A 24,861-nucleotide genomic window follows, 5' to 3' on the forward strand; every position below is an offset into this window, starting at 1 on the left:
TCAAAGTTGGGAGAGGGGGGACAGGGAGTAAAAACAATTGTTCACCCAGAACTTCCTGAAACCCAGAGGTTGAGAGGATGGGTACTGAAATGTTCGTGGTAATGGGATATAGAGGACAGGGTCTACACCAGACCTGAGGGCGAGACTAGGGAGCTTGGCTAACAGGATGGAGAGGACAAGGGAAACACTTTAGGGTTTTATCATGTGTTACAGCTAACAGACTGCGTCAGAAAACATGGATTTCTGGACCTTCACCTGTCATTTAGTCAATTGAGAACTTTGGGCAAATCTCAACTTCCCCCAAGCCTTAAGTTTCTTCCTTATTAAATGAAGAGTTGCCCAAAATGAATGACAAGATGCATCCCAGCTGCAAAATGCTATTATTCTATGATATTTTTCTCTAGTTAAATTATTACAGAAAACATACTTGAAGCCTGTAAGCCTCTTGCAACCTAGAGCTTCCATAATTATCGTGACAGAAAATTATAGGATCTCAGTCAATGGTAAAATAATCACAGTGCTTGATTCATGGCATGGCCTTTGACAGAGGAGGTCAAAAAATTATGTGAGGAAGAAAATCAGAAGAAAGCCAAAAGAATGCTGTTTATTCTCTGTGTGGGTACTAGAACTCACTTGTTTATCACCCACTTCTGAATGGAGACAAAGAGGGCCACATATCTAAAGATCATTAGATCTAAAATGATCAACGCAGAGTGGCCCATAGGATGCTTCCCTTTCTTTATTTGGAAAGGATTTGTTAACTCCCTACTGCGTTCTACACACCAGCTAGGCAGGCACTCAGCGTGCAAATGCTCCAGGTTGCCTTTCTTTCTCTGATTCAACTACTCAGATCCAGTGCCTTCTTTCTGGTCCCCCCATCCTGCATGAAGATTTTGCAGCCTCTCCCACCCCACCCTCTGCCCCTTCTCTCTGCTACCACTGTGCCTGTGGTCTGGACTAATCCCTTCGGGTTTATCACATTTGGCTTCACCTCATTAGCTGTTTCCTGTATTCCTTTGGTACCAACTATACTATAACCTCCCTGAACATGTAGATTATTTCTCTACATTTGTTAGCACAGCACTTTATGCCCTCGGGAAGTATCTACTGGTTGGTTACAGAAACATGTAAAAATCATGTTGTGAAAATGGGCCCCTCTGAAATTTTTTTCTTGAAAGAGAACTTTTAGAAGACTTGATGTGTCCCTCAGTAAACCTACACTAACAATGAGTAGCTCTCACTAATAAGAAGTGGCTTTACATGAGATCAAAATAAATCCCACAATGAATATTTATTCAATATTTATTGAGTATCTACTATAGTCCAGGCACTGGGGGTCAGGTGTCTGGCCCGAAAACCATGGTTCAAGAAAAAGAACTTTAAAAAAATAAGGTAATAAGAGATAATTTTTTAAAAAATGGTTCCTACCCTCCAGGAGCTCAGAGCTTTAGCTGGAAGACAACAATATAATCATTATAATGCAATGATAGGAATGTGGGTATAACATGCGGTAGGAACTAAAAGAGCACCTAATTCTGCCTTAAAAAGATGAGAAAAGTCTCCTGAAAAGAGACAGCATTTGACCTGGCCCTAGAAGGATGAATCAAAATATGGCGAACAGACAAATGGGAGCAGAAACCTGAGAGCATGAGAGACGGGGCGTGTCCTCAGCCTCACCTGTGGCTCAGCAAATGAAGGAGCATGTGTTGGGGAGGAGAGTGGTGTGACAAGGGCTGGACAGGTAACTAGAGGTAGGGGCCCTGAAAGGCTTTCATGCCAGCCCAAAGATTTTAGATTTTATCCAGTAAATGGCAGGAAGCCACTGGCAAATTTTAAGCAGGTTAATGACACGACCAAGCTTACGCAGTAGGAGATTCATTCTAGCCATGGTCTGAAGAATGGATTGGAGGGCAATAAGATTGCAGAGACGGCAAAACCAGTAAGGTGGCATGTGCTGTGGTTCCTGCAAGAGATAATGTGAGAACTCAGGGCGGCAGCACCTGCTCTGGGTCTGTCCCACACTCCACAGACCATTAGCTCACTTTTCAGTGTGGTGGGCAGATCTTAATGCACCAACTGGATGACACTTCCTGAGGGTCAAGGCAGCGCCTGACCCCCTCAGTGCCTGCCTAGAGATGGTCAAGAAGTGAGAATAACCATTTCAGCAAATTGCTTGAATATGAGGTAAATGGGAGAGAGAGAAAGAGACTGGTTTCCAAGTGTCCGATTAGCGGTACTAATGCCACTGAGGAAGAAAAGGAGGGTTTTTGTGCTGGGGGGAGGGGGAAAGGCATGAGAACAGGGGTGGTGAGTCTGAGTTTGGCGGCGGAATGTGATCTGAGCATAGAATTCAGGAGACACATCTAAATTAGCAATGTACTTTTGGTGGAAAGAATCCACTCCCTGGTGGACAGAGGCTGTAGGAATTGTTGAGATACCCCAGGAATTGTAGGTCATGGGAGAAGAGAGGAGGGTCAAGAACAGGGTCCATATTGTTAAGTCTTAAGGGTATGCAGAGGCAGAGAGCAGGAGGTGAGAGACTATAAAGGCCGCCCAGGGTAAAATAGTGTCATGGAACCAGAGACCTGAAAATCTCTAAGAAAGATGCATCAGTGAATAGGATCAGACTCTACAGGGAAGACAAAAAGGTGCCATGAAAAGGGAATGGTATATGTGGTCTCAAAGGATTCAGAAAAAAACCAAGTAGCAATAATGCACACAATAGTCACAGAAATGACATATATACATGTGTGCGTCCATCTACCTATATATGGAGAGACACGCAGAGGAAGATGGAATGTGGCACAATGTTAACGACTCCCAGTAACAGTATTTGGGAGCTCTCCATGCTCTTCTTGCCATTTTTCTGTAAGTTTGAAATAATTTTGTAAGTTTGAAAAAAATGAAAAGGCAAAGAAAATGGTGCCCAGAGGATTTAGCAAGAGGTTCCCCTGGTGGCAGGGTGGGTGGGCTGGTGGGAGTCAGCGCTCTCTTGCAGGGTGTAGAGGTCAGAACCAGAGATGGGAAAGGCGGCCTACCCTTGCGAGATGCCCGACTGCGGGTTAAGAGATGATGTCTAATCAGAGAATGAGATCAGATGACGGATTCTTACTTTTTTTTTTTTTTCATAGAAGAGATAGAAATACATTCACAAGCAGCAAGGTGGAGCAAGCAGGGATAGAGCAAGGAAACAAGACAGGCCAGAAACAAAGTCTCAGAGCCAATTTAAGCCTGTGCATCTTCGCTTTAAAAATACTGACAGTTGACAGTCATCACCATCACTTTCCATAGAAGCGCCCCACTCACGCCGAAGGGTTTGACTAAGCCACAGCATCCCTCTTCGCTTTGCCTTGCCACATAGATCTTGTCCTGAATTATTCTGGGCTCCTTTCACGGCTTTTCCAAATCCCAATTCCACTGTGTATCCAAAATGGGACCCAGTACTTAGCTGAGAGTCCAACCTTTGCTGGCCGACGTGAAGGAGCACATTCCCAATAGCAGAAGAACCTGCTATTGGGAAGGTTGGCATGAGCATGTTGTCAATAGCAAAAAGAGAAAGTTCTCCAATTAAGTGAAGCTTCGGAAAAACAAAATAGGATGTTTTCTTTCTTGCCACTCTAAAATTACTCTTGCCTTTCTAGGCAAGGCAAAGGAATGACAGGGTGAAAGGTATGCAGGATCTTTGACTAATTAATATCAAAGTCCTTGTAATCACATCCTAAGTAATCTTCCCACCTTTCCTATTATTATAAGAATATAAGAGCTGTTATTTTGATCTTGCCTCCACCACCATCAATAGAGCTATGCTTCTTTTATTCATCAGAACAGAGTCCTCTCTTACTGATGCTGAAAATGAGCCAGTTAATATGTATGCTCTACATTTTCTTAATATCATCAGATGGAATTTATAACACACACACACCCCAATGTATTTGCGTTTTATTGTTAATAAGCATAACAGACACTTCCCTAGGTCAGAGCTGATCTTGGAGCCCAGGCACAACCCTCAGGATTGATCGGGGTGGCTTAAGAGCAAGGATGGCTTTTGTTTTAAAGCAGATGAACCTTCAGTTGAGACAGAGCATGCATCCTCCCCTCTGCTCATAGCATGTAAATAGGAAAGTCCTAGAAGAGAAACAGCCTCCGCTCATGGCATGTAAATAGGAAAGTCCTAGAAGAGAAACAGCCAGACCCTGCCTTTCACGGGGTTGGGGGCAAACTACCCGCGGATGGCACAGTATGAATGAACGTTAATAACTAAGTACAGATCTTACTAAGAAATTATCATCCTCGCATTAGGCATCAGGATTCCCCAATGCGAACGCTGTACCAATGGCCACTGCTGTGTGTGTGCTGGGAAAACCTCGTGCCATTAAGCAGTTATTCTGAGTGCATGGAGTATGGACTGATTGTGAGTATTGGTAACAAAAGAACCCCATTGAGAGCAGGATGGAATAGAGGATTTCAGGGCTGGTGGAGATTAAGTAGCCTGAGAATGGCTTTGTATATTAACTTGAGGGAACTCAGGTCTTGCGACCTAAAAAGTGACACCTGATGTCTCAATTGTCAGGTAATAAATCTTCAGTAAACCACAGATCTCAAGTAGCCTGCTCAGAAGGTGAGAGAAATCACATCAAGCCTGTAAATGTCTTCCTTTCTGGGGACTGAAATGCCATCTCTGGGCACTTAGACTTATGTGAATAGCAGATTTAACACTTGAGACAATTGAAGTTTCATAAAATGAGGAGTCCTTGGCCCTGTTGACAAAGCACCCTGTGAAGAGTACTATTGTAATCGGAATTGTCAGCAGCAAAGGTATAACATGATTAAAACCAAGTGGTAACCCAAGATTTCGGGTCTGGTACCCCAGGGAAAAAATTCCTGATAGCTTTCTTTTTCCCCCCTCTTTGTTGGTGGGAATGAGGACAGAGAACTGGGTCATGTACAGTCAGATGGCAGCAGAAAAGGTTCCTGTTCATCTATTTTCCTAGCAATTTTAAAAGGCTAACAAATGTTTTTTATTTTTTAAAGACTATTTATTTAGAGAGAGTGAGCACAAACGAGGGGAGGGGCAGAGAGAGAGGAAGAAAGAGAACCTCAAGCAGATTTGGTATGGAGTACAGAGCCTGACATGGGCTCCATCTCAGGATCCTGAGATCATGACCTGAGCTGAAATCAGGAGTCAGATGCTCAACCAACTGAGCCACCCAGGTGCCCCTGACAAATATATATATATTTTTTACTGACACTCCCAGCATCAATAAATATTCATATATCATAGCAAAGATGGGTTTTGGGGAGGTTTTTTGTTTGTTTTTTGCCTTCATGAAGACTGATGATGGCCATGAAAAGGGCCACTGTGTTTCATTAACATACCTGATAATATTGTAAAATAGAGTTTTCTTCTAGGTCCACTATAAGGGAGGACACTCTTGGAAATTAGGAAAGGGCCTACTGTATATCTATCTGCAGAGCCCTCTTGCCCACATTTCCCCCATGCAGCTCAATATACTGCATGGAAGGAAGAACCTTTCTTAATTGAAATACAGAAAAGGAAGTTTTTCTTTTTTGGGGTATCACCAGTACACAAAGTGTAGAGGTGTTTCATCAGAACTTGGTCAATGCTCCAAAAAGCTCAAATTTTATGGAAAACATGCTCTAAATTTCAGATAAGCCATTTATACTTAAAATCTGACATGCAATATATTATTGTATTGGACTGTTTTAAATTTAACAATCTCAACCTCATTATAGGGAGATGTCATTAGAAATAGAATACCAGGGACGCCTGGGTAGCTCAATGGTTGGGCGCCTGCCTTGGGCCCAGGGCATGATCCTGGAGTCCCAGGATCGAGTCCTGTATCCGGCTTCCTGCATGGAGCCTGTTTCTCTCTCTGCCTGTGTCTCTGCCTCTCTCTGTGTCTCTCATGAATAAATAAAAATCTTTTTAAAAAAAGAAATAGAATACCATTTAATATTATACAGGAATAGGATGTCTTAGTAGTTTTATCAGAAAACTGAAATAAAAGTTGCACTCATTGCAATAATTTGATCATTCTTTGTAGCAAGCTAAAACAATGTGAGCAAAAATATGATTTATTAACTTTAAGGATTGTTTTTTCCTTGAATTATCCAGTAACTGGCATTTTTCAATTAATGTTGCATAGGTAGAGATTTTTTAATATGTTCAGAAAGAAAAAATATGTTACAGTTATATACCACACAGATGCATATGGTCATATTACTATTTTTACTAAGCATTTAATCATTCTTTCCAAAGGCCTCTTAACTCTGCTAGTTTTTCACAAAGTAATGAGTGCTTTATTCCTTGGAAAATATCTCTAAATGGCTTAGCACAATATAGTTACATAGTGTATCTATTATACCAGGAGTACATTTTGTTGTTACAAGACTTTGAAAAGCATAAAGACCTTTCTGAAATTGAAATATTTCCCCCAGATGTTTGATTGCCTAAGTACAGGCTATATTAAGGAACTGAAGCAAAACAACCCTTGTGGCTTCACAGATGTCCTATCACAGTGCAGACTCTTTTATAATCCTCTGAATAAAATCTAATTTGTTTCATCTGGTGAAGAGGTCATTTCTAGCTTCTGACCTATATGAGTAAAAAGATCTGATCATCTAAATTGTATCTCATATTTGACTTGTACTTTGTTGGTAAAGCAGATCATTGATGTGCTCTCTGGTTAAGATTTTTAAAAATATTCAGCTTAGTTAAAATAAACTTGCATATTTTGATGTATATTTGTACTTTCTTTGTATGTAGCCCTGTAAAGGTAAAGCTCCCCCCACCACACACACACACACACACACACACACACACACACGGTAACTCTTCATTTTACATTTGAAGTCAAAGACTTCAATATAAAGCCCATTCTCTCTACTTATTTCTAGATAATTCATAATCTGAAATTGCCAGGAGGAACTACTTAGCTAATCACTCTTATATCCTGAAATTAGGAAAGAGCCTATTGTACTCTTTATCTCCTTCCAATATTGTGGTCACCCTCCCAGAAGTCTCAGCTCCTAGTTTGAGAAATACTAATGTAAAGTGAGAAGAGTTCCAATCACCCAATTTACATTAACCAAAGATATCTTTTTAGAATTATCAGGAACACTTGTCTCAATATGAAAGTGCAAAATCAAACAGCGTACCAAGAGGTCAATCTTCTGAAACAACAAATGGCCAGCAACCTTCCAGAAGACCAACCAAGCACAAGATTCGAAACCAGCATAAACGCCCGCGTGGCCGGAAGTCTTTGGTGACTGAAGAGCTGGCTGTCAGTCACAGAAACCAGAAGGGCACTCCCAGGCAGCAACAAAATCAAAATAAGCCTACCGAGACTTCAATAAAGCATGAAACAATTGGAATTATGAATGCGCCTAACAATGATTTACAACACTCAAGTGCACTTAGGAGCCAGGATCCCACAGTAACCTCCAATAAATTTGCTCCACCACAGCAGGCTTTTGACAATGTGTTGTACAAAAACCCTACTGGATATCACTCGGTGAATGTTAAGAAAGAAAGAGGACACAAAGGCCAGGGAGAGAAGAGACTGTCACAACAGCAGCTACACGTCAACACTCTTTCCCATGTGGACTTGAACTACCTCCATGAGCTTACTCAGAGACCAGTGCCCCTGAGCCAGAAGGGCTCCTGGTCTGTTCCTAACATAAACATTAATGGATCGAAGGAAAAGAAGCAGCAACCCAATCAGGCTTACGCAGAAACAAAATATAAGAACTTAGAAATACTATGGTAAGAATTCCCTTTGCTCAAGTGTTTTCCTAGAGAAGAAATGAGAGACCACTGAAGACAGGAGGAGAATGGGGAGGGGGGGCTATGGGGACAGGTCACGGGGGTGGTCACAGGAGAGGAAATGTCACCTAACAAGATCCTTGGCTCCAATTTCTTTTCTTTTGCTTTCCTTTTTTCTTTTTCTTTCCTTTCTTTCAGAGACAGAGCATCAAGTGTGGGAGGAGGGAGAGGGAGAGAGAGAATCTCAAGCAGACTCCCCACAGAGCACAGAGTCCGACATGGGGCTTGATCTCACGATCCTGAGATCATGAACGGAGCCAAAACCAAGAACTGACTGAGCCACCCAGGCACCCCAATTGGCTCTGATTTCTGCCTCAAATAGTACACTTTCAATGTATTTTTCCTGGTCTCTAGTTTTTCAACTGTAGTTAAGCCAGATGTTTAAGAGGGAAGAGAGAAGGACAGAGGGACTGGCCATTAAAAAAATAAAAAATCATTATATTTTGGGGATTAAAAGTAATGTTTGGAGGAAACTATCTCCAACATTGTATTGACCTATCCTAAGGAAATAATTCAAAATACAGAAAAATGCATATGCACAAAAATACCATCATTTACCAAAAGGACAACAATAACCCAACAATAAGGAAAGGTTTAGGTAAATCATGGTATTTAATATCATGTAACCATTAAAAGTTATGGTTATCAGGAAACACCTCTTAAAAAGAAAATAGTAAGGTACAAATTGACACCTAAGGAGTGGGAGCTTTAGTATGTAAAAATATGCACAAAGGAAAAAAATGCACCAAAATATCAATAGTAGTTATTTCTGGCAAGAAAGGTTGGATTATTTTTAATGTCATCTTCATACTTTCTGAATTGTTCAAGTTCCCTGCAATCTAGATCTATTCCTTCTACAATAAAAAAAAAAGTTATTTAAAAAATCACTTCAGAGGACATTTCCTGATGTCTTTCAGTCAAATGTGTTTATCACAAACCTGATATGCACTAAATCCAGAGCTAAAATGCTGTAGAAGATACAGAAGTAGTATGATGCCCAGGTACCTTCCATGAGCTTACTTTCAAAGTAGGGAGACAATTTTGCATGTCTGAAGTGATGAGAAGACATTTCGGGGCTGTCTGTGTTGGAGATGTGGAATGTACATTCAATAAAATTCAGATTTAGCTTCCTAGAAGAGATAGTGATAGCTAGCAAGCATCCTGGCCTTTCTTTCCTGACTTTAGAGGGAGTGCTTCTAGTATTTATAGGATTAAAAATATTTAACTTTTGGTAGACAGTGAGGGGAGACAGGAAACTTCTATTCCTTTTGCAAGGAGCTTTTATCACAAATGGATTTTCAGCTTTAAACTACTTACATTTATTGTAATAATCATATTTGGATTTACTTCTAGCATCTTAATTTGTCCCTTCGATCACCTACTGTTTCTATACTCCTATATCTCTCTATATATGGATATATAGATCCCCTATTGAACTAATAGAGTTTTGTTACTTTGTCCCTCTCCTGATTTGGAAATACATATTCTCTATTTTGCATATAGTTGACATACAGCATTACATTAGTTTTAGGTGTACAACTTAGTGACCTGACAAGTTTATATATCATGTACGTTCACTGGTAGCTACCATCCGTCCCATTACATTGCTCTATATAAAGACTATATTCTTTATGCTGTGACTTTTATTTCCATGACTTATTCACTCCGTACCTTAAAGTCTAAACCTCCCTCTCCTTCACCCATTTAACCCAATCCCCTACCTCCTCCTATCTGGAAACCACCAGTTTGTTCTCTGTATTTATGGGACTGATTTGGCTTTTTTCTTTATTTTTTTTCTTTATTTTTTATATTTCATGTATGAGTGGAATCATATGGTATTTGTGTGTCAGATTTATTTCACTTTGCATGATGTCCTTTAGTGCCATCCAATTAATTTTTTAAAAAAACTTAACTAGACTAGTGTTAATATTTCTGTTCTCTTCCAGAACATATTCAGAATTGCTGGATTGTTTTAATCCAATCACCCTGCGGGTCATAGAATTTCTGGCCAGCATCTTGTCCAGCACCTAGAACTCTAAAAATTATTGATTTTATACAGTCAATATTTCACATTTAATTGTTTTTTCATGCCTTTGCCTCACAGTTTTTCTTCCATTTTACTCTTTCTTCTTGAAGCAGACATCCTTTGGAAAGTATTTCAACAAGAGTAGGTCACTGGAAACTTTACCTGAAATTCCTTTACATTCTATCTGGAGATATAGTTAAACTGGTAAAAACTTAAACTCTTTGAAAACATTTTTCTGTGTTTCTGTGTGGAAAGTTTTTTGTCAATATATTATTCAGTTTTGTCTTTTCTGTTACAGTCGTCCTCTTTGTTCTTGGTGTTCTGAAGTCTCACTGTGTTAGGTCTAGGTACGAAATGTTTAATCCTGCTTGTGATTTCTAAATCTGAGGATTCATTTCTTTCATAAATTCCACAAAATTATCATCCATATTATGAAATAGTCATAGGCAATATTACACACCTTATGAAGTATCATTTGCCCTATTTTCCCTCTGGGAATACCAAATAGAGGTATATCAAATTCTGTTATTCTAGACTCTATGTCTCTTGAATTCTGTTCCTTATATTCTATCTTTTAGATACCTGTGCTTTTTTTTTAAGATTTTATTTATTTATTTATTTATTTATTTATTTATTTTATTTATTTATTTATGAGAGAGAGAGAGAACGCAAGCAGGGAGAGCTGCAGGCAGAGGGAGAGGGGGAAGCAGGCTCCCAGCTGAGCAGGGAGCCCAACGCAGGGTTTGATCCCGGGACCACAGGATCCTGACCCAAGCCAGAGTATTTTTCATGGCTAGAATTTTTATTTGGCTCTGATTAAAACCTTCCTGTTCTATTTTCTTTTTTCTTTTTATTTTTTTTAAAGATTTATTTATTCATGAGAGACAAAGGGAGAGAGGCAGAGGGAGAAGCAGACTCCCTGTGGGGAGAGCCTGATGTGGGACTCAATCCTGGGACTCCAGGATCACGACCTGAGCCAAAGGCAGGTGCTCAACCACTGTGCCACCCAGGCTTCCCTGTTCTTTTTTTTTTCAAAATGGGTTTCTCAGGGTTTTGATTTCTTCTTTCATGTCTTTAATCATTTTAAACATGCTTGCTTTAATAAAATTTTAAAAAGATAAATGTACATGCTAAAAAAAATCACTGAACTATATATACAATTACCAGTGGGTGAAATTTGATGATATGCAAATGATACCTTGATAAAGCTATTGAAAAACAAAAAAGAGAATGCTAATATTCTATTATCAGAAGTTCTTAGGAATCTATCACGGATCCTGTGTGTGTGCATGTGTGTCTGCAGACTCTGACTTGATAGATGATTTCCTCATACATTCTAAGATTTTGGATGGTGAATGTATGTTTAGCCATCTTGTCTGTAAACACCTAGCAGGCTTGAGAAGGAACGTATCCCTCCAGAGAACTTGTATATTTGCTTCTGCCAGATATGCAGAGGTAGCCCTCCTCCGGGATCCTTCTTATGTTACTTTTTTTTGGTGTTGGAATCCAGGATTACATGGGTAAATATGAACCTCAAACACTGTCGGGTGGAGATTCGCAAGGAATTTTTTTTCCAACTGAGAACCTAGACCAAGACAGATAGATTTGCTTTGTTGATTCTCAAGGATGGTGACTGAGGTTTTCACTAATCCAGCTTCTGAGGATGTAGCTTCTCCAAGGCCCTTATACAGGCATCTCAGTGGATTCCCTGCCCCACATGGGGCCAAGATTTCACATACCCTGCACCAAAGTGTTAGAACTCAAGTCTATAGACCCAAAACTCCCACAAAGAAAGCCATAGCTTCAGCTTATTCAAAATCTGCTTTTTCTTTAGTTCCTTTTTTGGTTTTGGTCTCAAAGATTCCCTGCCTGTCTTGTAAATTCACCTATGTGGGTGCCTGGGTGGCTCAGTGGGTTAAGCATCTGCCTTTGGCTCAGGACATGATCCCAAGGTCCTCAAGTTAGGCTCCCTGCTCAGCGGGAAGTCTGCTTCTCCCCCTCCCTCTACCTCTTTCCTCCTGCTCGTGCTCACTTGTGCTCTCTCACACTCTCTCTCTCTCTCTCTCAAGTAAATAAAATCTTACCCCAAAAAATTCACCTGTGTATTCAAAAGGATGTTTAAATTTAATCCAGCATTTCCAGGAATTTTATGGTAGGAAGATCTTTGACTTTTTAAAGGTTGTTTTTTTGTTTTTGATTTTGTTTTTTTCTGAATGTACTAAATGGAAGTTCTAAATAAGAGCTAGACTATCCTAAAGAAAAACCAGGAGGCTTTTAAGAAATTAATATATTTATGAAAAGATTAAACTAGATGTGCCTGGTGGTGCAGTCAGGTAAGTGTCTCTCTCTTGGTTTCTGCTCAGGGTGGGGATCTCAGGGTCATGAGATCGAGCCCCGTGTTGAGCTCCACACTCAGCACAGTCTGCTTCGGATTCTCTCTCCTCTGCTTCTCCTGCTCATGATCTCTCGCTCTTTCTCAAATAAGTTTTTTTAAAAAGATTAAACTACAGGTCATTATTTTAAGATTTAATTTGATCTGGAGAGTGAATACATCAAATTCATAAAGACTTTTATGGTAAAAGTCTTATGTATCCAGTTTCCATTAACAGATTTGTGTGTGGGTGGGGGGTGTTTCCCATTCAGGAAATTCCATTCTTCCTTGGACAGCCAACCTGTTAGAGCTTCTCCAGATTCACAGCTCAATCAGATAATGGAGCAGCACCAGCAAGCCTTAATACAGCTGACCGAGGTGCAGCCCAGTGAAGGGGCCTCATCCAGCATCACACTTCCACCTATATTGTCAAGGGTAGAAAGTGAATCCCAACTCAGTTCAGAGAGAAGCCAAAGACACCCAGTGAAAATTAGCCGCAGCAATTCCGAAGGCTATCTGCTTCAACTGGAAAAAGGAAGAAAGCACAGGAGAAGCAGCCACATCAAGGTAATGCAAGCATTTTACCAAATAACCTTTTCATTCGATAATATAGATGGCCCTTGGGTTTCATTTCCCCACATCAGATCTACAATAGGGATGGAGGGATGGTCATTACTGAGCCGCTGCCACACTGGGCAGCCCCAAGTCCTCAGTCACTTCTGACTTGATCCCCTGCTGCTGCCTGAAAGGTCCCTCATTCGTGCTTCATCTCAGGGAAGAGTCTACTTTAGCAGAGAAGCAGAGTCCTCCTTTGGGCCCAGGTTAAACACCACACCCTCAGAAATGCTCCTCACATCCTGTCTCAACCCCTAGTCAAGGCTGAGTCTCTCAGCACATTCTCCTATCCGAGGAGACAAAGTAGGGCTGAGCAAGGATGCACGGTGGAATCTTTCCAGGCAGAAATGAAGGCACATGAAAGGAGTCTTTTTTTTTTAAGGTCCTGTGCATTTCTCTACTGTTACAAGAAAAAAAAAAACCCTCAGGAAAGGTCATTTGCTTCTGTCAAATGATAAGGGGGGAAAAATGGAAAATGCATTCTGTTTTACAGGGCAACTGGGAAAGAGCTGGTCAGAAGCAATGGCCCTGTGGTGATCTGGGTTCCCCAGGAATAGACTCTGAAATGGAGGCCCCTGGGGCAGGAGGCTGAGGAGTTAGGGAGCAGGGCTGGCTGAGGGACAGTGTGCAATGATGCAGGTGCAACAGGAGCCTCTAAGAAGCCCATGAGGCTTGGACTTTGGGAGGGTCTTTGAAGGTAAAGGGCCCAGGCTTTTGCTCCATCACATGGACCAGCCATTGGCTACTGCTTCTCCCTCTTACCCCTCAACCCAAGGCTTGGAACTTTGGGCACAGCGGTTCCATCTGGCTGAGGACAGTTCTTAGGAAGGGAACTGATGGAAAGCCAGAGCACACAGCAGTCCCAGCAAGTGGAAGAACCAGTGTCCCAGCCCAGAGGGACATCCACTATAAGGTCGTTTTAGGGAATCAACCTTAGTTCAATTCAACATAGGTGTTGACTTCCTAGTAGGAAATGCGGTAGGTGCCAGCATGTAAGGAGGATGAGCCATGACCCTTCCTCACATAGACACACATGAAAATGGCTTCGGTATAACATTGCAGAAAAGGAAAAAAAAAAAAAAAGAGGTATGTGTGGGTTGCACAGAGGAGCTTGGGTTGACATCCCAACCTGGGGGTCGGCCAAGCAGAGCTTCAGGGGATAATTCTGAGCTGAGTTTTAGATGATCAAGAGTTAATAAGAAAAAAACAAAAGAGTATTTCAGGCAAAAAAGAAGAAGAAAAAAAAGCTTAGTCCCTAGAGAAGAGGAGATCATCAAATGTTAGCTTCCTTTTCCTTCCTCTCTTAGTAATGTAATTCATGTCTCACAGAGAAGAGGTGGAGAAACGAACCCCAGTGACAGGGCATCGCCGGAAGTCTAAGAGCATGAGAGGGTAGGGAAGGGGAAGGGGAAAAAAAACAAAAAGAACTTCCAGTCACTGCTACCCAAAGCCCCTTTCCAACTCAGAAAATCTCTCCCTCCTTGCTTACTTCCAGGAATGTTACAACCCACCAGCATCCATTTGCTCGGTCCAACACCTTCACCCTACATCTGACAAACGCACAGAAGTGCTCTTTGTCCCTTGAGCTATTCCAGAAGCTAAAATGATTTAGAGCCGAGCTATTTGTATAGAACAGCAGGTAGCCAGGGCCCCAGACAGGGGGAATCATTATCCAGGTCATGCCCATTTGCTAGTCACAGCAAATCTTGTGGTTTCCAAGGGAATCGACTTGAATCGCATTAAAAATTTGAGGATTTGTAAAGCTAACAGGCCCAAGCTCCGTTCCCCTTCTCCTGGCAGCTCTGATGGGACTGATTTATGAACACGGAGCATTGTCCACGCTGTTAAATCCAGACGTCAGGCAGCAAGGGACTGATGCAGCATTAAGGGGTGACCAACCGCATAAAAGTATTGCACCCCCCCCCCCAGAACAACTGCTTCAGGAGTTGTTGGACAGCTGAGCCACAGTAATTAACTCATGTGTCTGTTGTCACAGACAGTCTGGGTATTGCTGCTTGACGGCTCCTAAGAAGAGGTTTATTTGGATTAAATTTAGCAACCACAGAGCAAATTTCCTTCACTCGCTGTTCCCCAGTATCTGAGGCATTGTTTTTTGCCCTGCTTCTGAGTCACTCTCACACTCATACATCTGAGGAATGTTCTGGAGGAAGGCCCTCCCGTGTCCCCCACAGCAGGGTACAGCATTTCAGAGTTGAAACAAGTCCTCCGGGCGCCTGGGTGGCTCAGTTGGTTGAACGTCTGCGTTTGGCACAGGTCATGATCCCAGGATCCTGGGATGCAGCCTGGGGTCCAAGCTCCCTTCTCAGTGGGGAGCCTGCTGCTCCTCCTGCTTGGGCTTTCTCTTTGTGTCAAATAAATAAATATTTAAGAAAAAGAGAGACAGAAAGAAAGGGAGAGAGACAAAGAGAAAGAGAGGAGGAAAGGAAGGAAGGAAAGAAAGAAAACAGGTCCTAGCAGGGCCAATCAAGGCCATTTTCAATTCAGGCACACTTTGCCCCAAGTTCACAGTAAAAGCCACTCCTCTAGCTTGAGAGGTGGGATTAATTACCGGCAGAAACGTGCCATCAGGAAAGTCTGGTGCCATCCTCTGCTGAAGGGACCATCAACCTTGAACACCAGTTCAGGGGGGTGGGTCTGGTCTTCCAAATCATCAGCCCGGGCCCAGGGATGGTGAAGGGCAGTTTGTGCAGGTCTCCTGCAAGGACCAGCAGCGCGCTCCATCAGGGGTTTGCTGAGAACAGGACTATATTTTCCCTCTGTTCTTGGGGACCTAACAGGACTATCATTGTTGATTTAATTTTCAGGGGAGAGGAGGCATGCTACTGTGACCTTTTAGTCTTGTAACAGCCAAGGAAAGCTAAATCAAAGTAAATTCTGAGGATTATTTTTCTATAAAAGCCTTTTGAAGAGGCAGAAAGTAGATTAGTGGTTGCCTAGGGCTGGAGGTAGAGGGGGGCGGAGGAGTGGCTGCTAATGGGTACAGGGGTTTCTTTTCAGGGTGATGAAAATGTTCTAAAATCAGATTGTGCAGATGTTTGCACAACTTGATGAACATACTAAAACCCAGTGAATCGTACAACTTCAAATGGGTGAATTTTGCGGTATGTGAATTCTGTTTCAGTAAAGCTGTTAAAAAGACTTCTGGTGGAAAGAGATCAAACGAAATTACAGCACTGAGAGCCAATCAAGATTACTTGTGGCAAACTCAAGTAAATCCAGGATTTTTCATTGCCAGTCACCCAGAACAAACTCCGTTAGGAGCCATGCTCTCTCTGCCTTGAGAAAAGGTCTGTTTGCTAGAAGGCAGCTCACCCTGGAAAGGAGTTAGTAGCATTTGGATACTCAACTCGTCCCCTTCTTAGGCCCCAGTGTTTACTGTGTATCACTATGTGATGCGAGTCCCTTTGCTGTCTTCCTAAGATAGCCAAGACCTTTATTCTGGTTATTCGAGGTGATGGTAGAAACTGGGACAACAGGGGGCAGGGAGCAATTATTTGTGCTTCACACGGTATCTTTTGTGTCTGTGCAATGATTAAAGTTAAGCTGCTTCACGCTAAGTATGTGATTTCTGGACACTGATCATTTCTCATCAGTTTAGGACAAATTGGATTTATGACCTGGATCTGAGCGAGGTCCTCTCCTTTCTCATTCTTGGTTTGTTCTGGCAAATAGAGAGCAACTCAGCGATTGCAAAAACAGCAGTACAGACGGCACGCCCAAGACAAGGAACAGATTTGCAGTCGCCAAGTAGAAGAAAATCCGAGTTTGCTCACCTATTAACAATTAGTGGAGATTTTTTTTTTAATGTGATCATACCTGGAGTAATCAAGGTTTGGACAGAAAGGGCATTCTTAGGCATTGCCAATGCAAGTGTTCACTTATGACCTTAAGTGTGTTTGTGATTTTTGTCTCAACAATTCTGCTTCGATGAAGGGATCTCAAAGCAATCATCAGAGTAGCTCACAAACAACACTCGTCCCTGGGACATCTTAAATGTTCAACATTTAAAATGTTACAAATAAAAGTCACATTTTTGAAAAATATTGACAGGGAAATACAGCATAACGCTAAAATACTTAGTGGGGGGAAAAAAACTAATTTGCAGCACTCAACAATTTTATGAAAGTATGAACAGATAGATACCAAGGGCATAGAAGCCGCTGGAGTGGTTTTGCCAGGTGATTGTTTTCTTAAAGGAGACTTAGGATTTTGACAAGTCTTTAATAAACAGTATTTTTTTCCTCTACACTTTAATATTTTTTAATGATTTTAGTCCAACTTTTTTTTTTTTTAAAGATCTTGATGGAGTAATTGGGTGACGGGCACTGAGGAGGGCACTTGATGGGATGAGCACTGGGTTGATGTTGGCAAATTGAATTTAAATTTTAAGAAAAAGGATCTTCTCTCATCTTTTAGCAGTAGATATACTGAAAGACTTTAAAGTTTTGAACATTCTGATCAGGGAAATTCTATTTACAGAACTCAATCCTCGCAGCATAGAAATGCTGCCGAAACAGGATTCTGGCTCTCTGAAGCATCGAAACGTTAGAAATACTGCTTTCAGCTACAAGTCACAGAATACTATTCACAGCAACTTTTAAAAAAATGAACCCATATTTTTGAAGATTTTATTTACTTGAGGGGTGCCTGGGTGGCTCAGGTGATTAAGCTCTGCCATTGACTCAAGTCATGATATCAGGTCCTGGGATCGAGTCCTTGCTCGATCAAGCTCCTTGCTCAATGGGGAGTCTGCTTCTCCCTCTGCCTCTGCCCTTTCCCCTACCCCTGCTCATGCTCGCTCCCTCTAGTAATTTTTTTTTTAAGATTTTACTTATTTGAGGGACGCCTGGGTGGCTCAGCAGTTGAGCGTCTGCCTTCGGCTCAGGATGTGATCCTGGGGTCCCAGGATCGAGTCCCACATCGGGCTCCCTGCATGGATCCTGCTCCTCTCTCTGCCTGTGTCTCTGCCTCTCTGTGTCTCTCGTGAATAAATAAATATTTTTTAGGAAAATGTTTTACTTGAGAGAGAGAGAGAGAGGGCAGGAGAGAGAGTGAACAGGGGCGAGGAGCAGAGGGAGAGGGAGAAGTAGGCTCCACACTGAGCAGGGAGTCTGACAAGGGGCTCAATCCCAGAACCTGGGTATCATGACCTGAGCCAAAGGTAGATGCTTAACCAACTGAGTCACCCAGGTGCCCAGCCTGAGCTCATTCTTCTCACATACAGCTACTCCACAAGTAGACAGGAACTAGTACCGGTGATCCACAGCTCGAAACATCAGAACCAATATTTGTACGGTTCTCTCATTCCTTTCTTGACACAAGATTGCTGCGGTAGCTCCAGCTATCATATCCCCATTCAAGGCCAGGAAAAGGAAAGGGAAGGGCCGCCCCAGCCTGAATAAAAGTGACAATACACACTCCACCCTATCCAACTTTCATTTATGCCTCACGGGCCAGAGCTCAGTGCTGAGGATCTGGGAAAGGAGTACCCGGCTCCAACCCTCTATGGTGGGGAATGGCAAAGGAGAAACTACTGGGATGAGCTACGAGCAGTCAGCCAGTAGGCCAGTGGAACCAGAACACATCCTTGTAACCCTGATACCATGTTCATTAAGTTCACTTTTAAGATCTGGGTGTTATATGTAGTAACTATATCCAATAGGATGAGAATCTTTTTAAATCTCTGGACTATCTGCCAAATTGTCTTAAAAGCTCATTAGATAAACTGCATATCTTAGGACTTGACATAATTTAGAGGAGCTTTCAAAACTTAGAAAAATACTGAGCTTTCTCATTAGCACATAGACAGGTAGTACCATGTGCAGTTAGGATGGCTGTTCTTTTTCTGTGTTCTAAGCACCCACTTAGATTTGTCCAAATAGAATCACTGTCATCCACCCTAGCTCTTTGGGGTTGTGCTTCCTACCCTTCCCAAAGAGGAAAACCAAATGAATTCACAAACTCAAAGGATTTGGTATCCCCATAAGAGTGTCTTCCCCAAGTAGCAAGTCAGTTTTAACATTGAAAGCAGCAGTTTGGGGGATGGGGTATCTTAATCTCTCCTACAGTCAGGAAAGCATTAGTGTTTCTCCTGCCTGTTATCGTGCTCAAGTGTCATAATCTAAAAACGAAATTGCCTCATTATGTTACTGTCCCTTTCAATATTCCACACTAATATGTTGTCTTATGTAAACTTCAAAATATCCAAAATCACATTGAATGAAAGGAGTTTCTCAGTAGATCTTGCCTAGACTCTCAACCCTTAAAAATTATGATCTTTTGAGTGTTATAACATCATTAGACAGGGCACTCTCATTTTGAAGCAATGTTTACCTGATTTCAATTCCCTCTTCCGGGGAAGTCATTTTGTTTAGTGAACTATATACAAGACCAGACAATAATAACAGCAACAGTGAAGTGGTAACATATGTGTCATTTAAAATGTTAATAACGAAACAGCTCTTTATTCACTTGGAAATTTTTATTTATAATTTTCAGAATTCCAATTTGTTGTTGTTGTTGCAGAAGTTGGAAAAGTCAAAACATGTTAGCTGACCAGCTGCAAATTACCCAAGAAGTTATTATCAATAACTACCATTAGAGCAGAATTGTCAGGAAAAGCACCCACTCTCCCAACGGTCCACACAGGCTTCCATTCTTCCCTTATGCGGCTATAACAGCATGGTGGGGGGGGGGGGGACACGCAATTCCTTAAAAGAAACTGTCTCTTTGTATTTGTAGAGCTCTAAGCTGAAAGGTTATCAGAAAAGAGACATGAAGCTTGGAGGCCTTGGACCTGACCTCGAGTCCATCAGAGAGAAAGTGAGTGTGATGTACATACAGCATTTTTTAGGCTTGGATTTGCCCACCTGTGTTTTAGCAGAACTGTAAACATATCCCCCACCCCACCCTCCAACACACACACACACACACCAGAACCAAGTCGTAATCCAAATGTCTCCCTCTGAATAGAGACCCTTCTGAAATAGCATTGGTAATAGAGACCCAGATACTCCTTTTCCCATAAGATAAAATTACCTAGCCAATGTTGTTTTATGTATCCATCTTTTAGTTAGTTTTGAAGGCCTGTGCAGAGAAGAGGGCCATGTGCACATGAAAAGAGATGTGTGTGTTATACGGTCGTTGGCCTTTCCCAATAGAGTGATCTTGGTAATTTTCAAGAGTGACTACAGAGAAGACACTTAGGATAAGAGTTTCCCAACCCATGAAAAGTGCATCCACTTTATTTCTTTTCCTCTAGTGAAAGAAGATCTTCACTTAATGTGTTTTAACTACAGTTGCACTCAAGGCATAAAAAGAGAGTATAGTTCAAAGTTGGAAGCCAAAATGAAAATAAATTGGGTAAATGCAACAAAGAAGGAGCTGAATGTGATTTAGACCCTGTTAAGGGAACACTGGGTGGTGCTATGGCAGTGATGCCCCCCCTCAGAGAGAGACTGTTTCTTGGAGAAACATTAACTTAACCATCTCGCTGCTGTTGCCTTACACACCGTAAATCCCATTTCCCCTCTGCTGCTGCTGATACAATAGGCCCAGCTCGCTCCAATGAGTCTTGCTTTTAAAGAGAGAACAGAGATCTCACAGGACCTGTGCGCTGTTGTAACTTGGTTTCTCTGAACAGATGCAGAAATTAACCCAAAAAAAGGAATATGCGAAACAAATTAAGGAGTATAACATGAAGACCCTATCCATTCTGTCAAAACCACAAACAGCAAAAACTGAAAGTAAATCTACCGTCCCTCGGCAGAAGGTAAGAAATCCCCACCCAAGGAGGTTAGCTTTTCAATTAGAAAGAGAAGGAAACCTCTGTTACCGCTGAACAAATTCCCCAATTTTTTTTAACCCAGGGGATGCCCTAGCTACTGCCGTTCCTTGCAGGAAACGTTCCTTTATAAAGCTACCATCATTCACAGATATTGATATGCAAATAACACGTACACATATGATGCTGTAAGCTCAGCCTGAAGTTCATCATGGTCTTTAGCCCTCCACATGTTTTCTTCATAGTGTTTCAAGTTTGTCACACATAAAAATGGACATAGTAAGGCTAGCAGACAGGAAAAGATAGTCAACGTCACTCAACATCAGGGAAATGCAAATCAAAACCACAAGGAGATCACCTTACACTTGATCAGAGGGCTAGAATCAAGACAAGAAATAACGAGCATTGGTGGGGATGTGGAGAAGGAGGCAGGAACCCTCATGCACCACTGGTAGGAATTTAAATTGGTGCAGCCACCGTGGAAAACAGTATGGAGGTTCCTCAATAAATTAAAAATAGAACCACCATACAATCCAATAATCCCACTACTGATTATTTACCCAGAGAATACAAAAACAATGTTTTGAAAAGATATATGCACATGTGTTTATTGCAGTATTCACAACAGTCAAGATACAGAAGCAACCCAAGTGTCCATCTACAGATGAATGGATAAGATGTAGTGTGTGTACGTACACATACACACACACAGGCATTTTACACAGCCTTAAAAAAAAAGGATAAGATGGTGCCATTTGTAACAACATGGATGGACCTAGAGGGTATTACGCTAAGTGAAACAAGTCAGACTAAGAAAGACAAATACCATACAATTTCACTCCTATGTGGAATCTGAAAACCAAATGAACAAAACAAGCAGCAGAATCCAACCTATAAATATAGAGAACAAATTGATGGTGGCTGGAGGGGAGGTAGCGGGGTAATGGGCAAAATGTATGGAAGGGGAGAGGGAAATACAGGCTTCCAGTTAGGGAATGGTAAATCATGGGGACGAAAGGTACAGCACAGGGAATACAGGCAATGATACTGTAATAGCATTGTATGGTGACAATGGTAGCTGCACTTGCGGTGAGCTGAGTATAACACAGAGAAGTTGAATCACTAGGTTGTACACCTAAAACCAACATAACAGGTGTGTCAACTATACTCACATTAGGGGCACCTAGGTGGCTCAGTCGGTTAAGCATCTGCCTTTGGCTCAGGTCATGATCTCAAGGTCCTGGGATCAAGCCCCACATCAGGCTCCCTGCTCAGTGGGGAGTCTGCTTCTCCCTCTGCCCCTCCCCGCTGCTCATGCTCTGTCTGTCTCTCTCTCTCAAATAAAACTTTAAAAATAATTTTTTTCAATTGAATAGTAAGGTGATTTCTTATAGGAAACTAGCAATCCTGATAAGTCCTATTCATTTCCTTCTCTACCATTAAATTTTAAGGAATCAGTGTCTCCTTGTCATTGATGGGTACGTATGTCAAAGAAAAGTCCTTCGTTGTTTCTTTCAAGTTCATGCCCTTATATTATTCCCAAGGGACTATAATATATAGGTTCCTGTAGCCACAAAAAAATGATTTCATAAAATACAGAATGTTCTCCCGCTCAGAGGTTATCCAACTATAAATCAGGATGTGAATGAAGTACATTTGGCAGAGACACCAAGCCTTGTAGAGCTGTCTGTCTCAGCCCCAATAAGAACATGGGACCCTTTGCATGAGGGACAAGTGACCCTTTGGTGCTTTTAGGAATTTGTACTTCATGTTCTCGCTCACAGACCATCATATTTTCTATTTATTGCCATTCTTCCTCAGACCTTGAAGACCTCAGGCCACTTGATTGAGTTTCCATGGTGCTACTTTTTCTTTTTTCTCCAATCCATTATTTTTTCCATGAAGAGATTGAAGACAAGTCTGTAATTACAAATTCCTACAGAAGTCACCTACACACACTGAGAAATTTGGACTTTTTTACCCCTTCCAGCACCTGAACATACCATCTAGTCCCATCTCAGCTATCAAGAAACTTCTTAAAATATAAAATGGATATAAAGACAGATTTATAAATCATATTTAGTGATCTCATTTTTATTGTAGTGTCTTCTGGAACTGACATCACTGAAAAAAAGAAAGACTGCTTTTTCTAGTCTCCAGATTTCTATAGATCTCCTAAAGAAAAGGATAATTTCCAACCTCTAATAAATGGTTGCTAGAGTTCCAAGAGCCTGGGAACAAGAAGAGTTGATGTAATAATGGAATCTCAATTTTATATCAACTACAGTGATGTCTTTGGTCTCAAGCTGTAGCAAGTCCACTTTGATTGGAATAGTCTGTGAATATCTCCTTAATAGAAGTTTGGTTTTAATAAGACTGCCAGAAACTAAATAGAGCCCCCACGTGAGAAATTGATTTTCAAACACTTGAATAAAACTTCATCTTATAGGGGCACCTGGATAGCTCAGTGGTTGAGCGTATGCCTTTGGTTCAGGTCGTGATCCTGGGGTCCTGGGTTCGAGTCCCACATCGGGTTCCCTGCGAGGAGCCTGCTTTCTCTCTCTACCTGTGTCTCTGAGTGTCTCTCTCATGAATAAATAAATAAAATATTTATTTAAAAAACTCCATTTTATAAAGAAAACACCCAAAGGCACAACTTTGTTTCATTTTTGAGCTCTTTTCCTTAGCATACTGCTGTGTGGTTAACTTACTTTGTTCAAATTGTGTGTTATATTGCATGACTTTCATTTCCCATCCATTCTTCATTCCCCTCTGCATCTTATACTTAATGGTAGCCATAGTGTCCACTCATATTACCAATAAACATTTCCAAAGATTTGATTTAATTTAAGGAATCCAGGACTCACTTCCCACTTCAAATAAAATTTTATCTTTATGCTTTTAGGCTTTGGAGTACGCTAAGACCATCCCCAAACCCAAACCTCCAAGTCTGACTGATCCAGCATCAAAGGAAAAGAAAAATCCCACCTATGCTCGAAAAGAAGACACTCTGCCTGAAATCTCACTGCTTGAAATACTGCAGAGCAGACACGAAAGAGAAAAACAGGCTGTGGCTGCTTTCAAAGTCCTTCACATTGTATAGACAACACATTTGTCAGAGACCAAAAATGCCCAGGGACTGGACGTAGAGAAAAAACTCCAACCAACCTCTCTACCTAGAGAGGGATGACACTCTGTCCTCTCGCTGCAGTTCACATTTGCTTTGTACAGAATTTAAAATATGGGGACCTTATCACATTACAGGGCTATATTTTACTTTCTAGGAAGATTTTTCTATTATTATTTTCAAATCAGAATTTGGGGCCGAATAAGGACTAGGGAATAAAGTCTTTTAGTTTCATACTGGATCTTTTAATTTCTTAAAAAATCTCTACCCTTCCTTGCATAATGAAAACTTTGAAGAGACCCAGCAAAAAAAAAAAAATTGTATCTAACTTCTCTCTTACCTTCATGATAAGGAAAGAAAAAAGTATAAACACTTCAGTTTCGAATTAAGTGAATGTAACCTGGACTAACTGCTAGTACATTTGGAGATACTGTTTCCAAAATAGTTCTAAAATCCGAAAACTTAAAAAGTAAAATCTCTAAATTTAGCAAAGGGTTTATATATAAAATTGAAAACATGAAAGCATATTTAGCTTTGCCTATTCAAGTATAACATACCCCAATGTTGTTCTAACAGAGCATCGAGACATAAATTAGAAATCCAACAAGTCCAGAAACATCCACTCAGGAAACACCTTCTCAAAGCTACTTGCTCCAAGTATGTAAATATGCCAGGCATCTTGCCATCACAAACATCTTAAAATATTACCACATCTGTGCTTTCTCACACACACACACACACACACACACACACACACACACAATGTTAGGTAAGATGAGAAAGCATTCAATACTTTAGTACTGAGTGTCAATAATAATTTTTTTTATTTTTTCATCTTTTGAAACTGATTAAACACTGTAAAATTATCAAGTCTTAAACTAATTGTTGAAGAACTTAATTTTTTCTTGTTTATATTAGACAGGCATTGCATTCTTTGAGAGCCATATCCTGAAATGGGCAGTTTTAACACTAATTTAAGGAAAATTTTGTTTACCTATACAGGCGGCATAAGAACCAGCTTTGGAGAGTTAGCCCTTTGTTACAAACATTTTACATAAACCATGATGTGGTA

General features: G+C 41.1%; 1 protein-coding gene across 6 annotated transcripts in view; it reads left to right on the top strand.

Annotated features, from left to right (window-relative positions):
* Nucleotides 1–24,212, top strand: part of JHY (junctional cadherin complex regulator) — a 58,950-nt gene extending 34,738 nt beyond the window's left edge. For 3 of the 6 annotated variants that reach the window (XM_077893914.1, XM_077893915.1, XM_077893916.1), the window contains exons 5-9: nt 7,128–7,786; nt 12,516–12,810; nt 19,621–19,701; nt 20,522–20,650; nt 23,568–24,212. In XM_077893914.1, the coding sequence (XP_077750040.1) occupies nt 7,128–7,786; nt 12,516–12,810; nt 19,621–19,701; nt 20,522–20,650; nt 23,568–23,765 (1,362 nt within the window). In that variant the 3' untranslated portion in view covers nt 23,766–24,212. Of the gene's footprint in view, nt 1–4,299; nt 4,405–4,570; nt 4,816–7,127; nt 7,787–12,515; nt 12,811–19,620; nt 19,702–20,521; nt 20,651–22,483; nt 23,178–23,567 lie in introns of those variants that run through there. The other 3 variants (XM_077893917.1, XR_013377047.1, XM_077893918.1) reach the window with 3 other exon arrangements.
* Nucleotides 24,213–24,861: the final 649 nt, after the last annotated feature.

This window comes from Canis aureus, chromosome 3 (genome assembly GCF_053574225.1).
Source record: "Canis aureus isolate CA01 chromosome 3, VMU_Caureus_v.1.0, whole genome shotgun sequence".
NCBI lineage: Eukaryota > Metazoa > Chordata > Mammalia > Carnivora > Canidae > Canis > Canis aureus.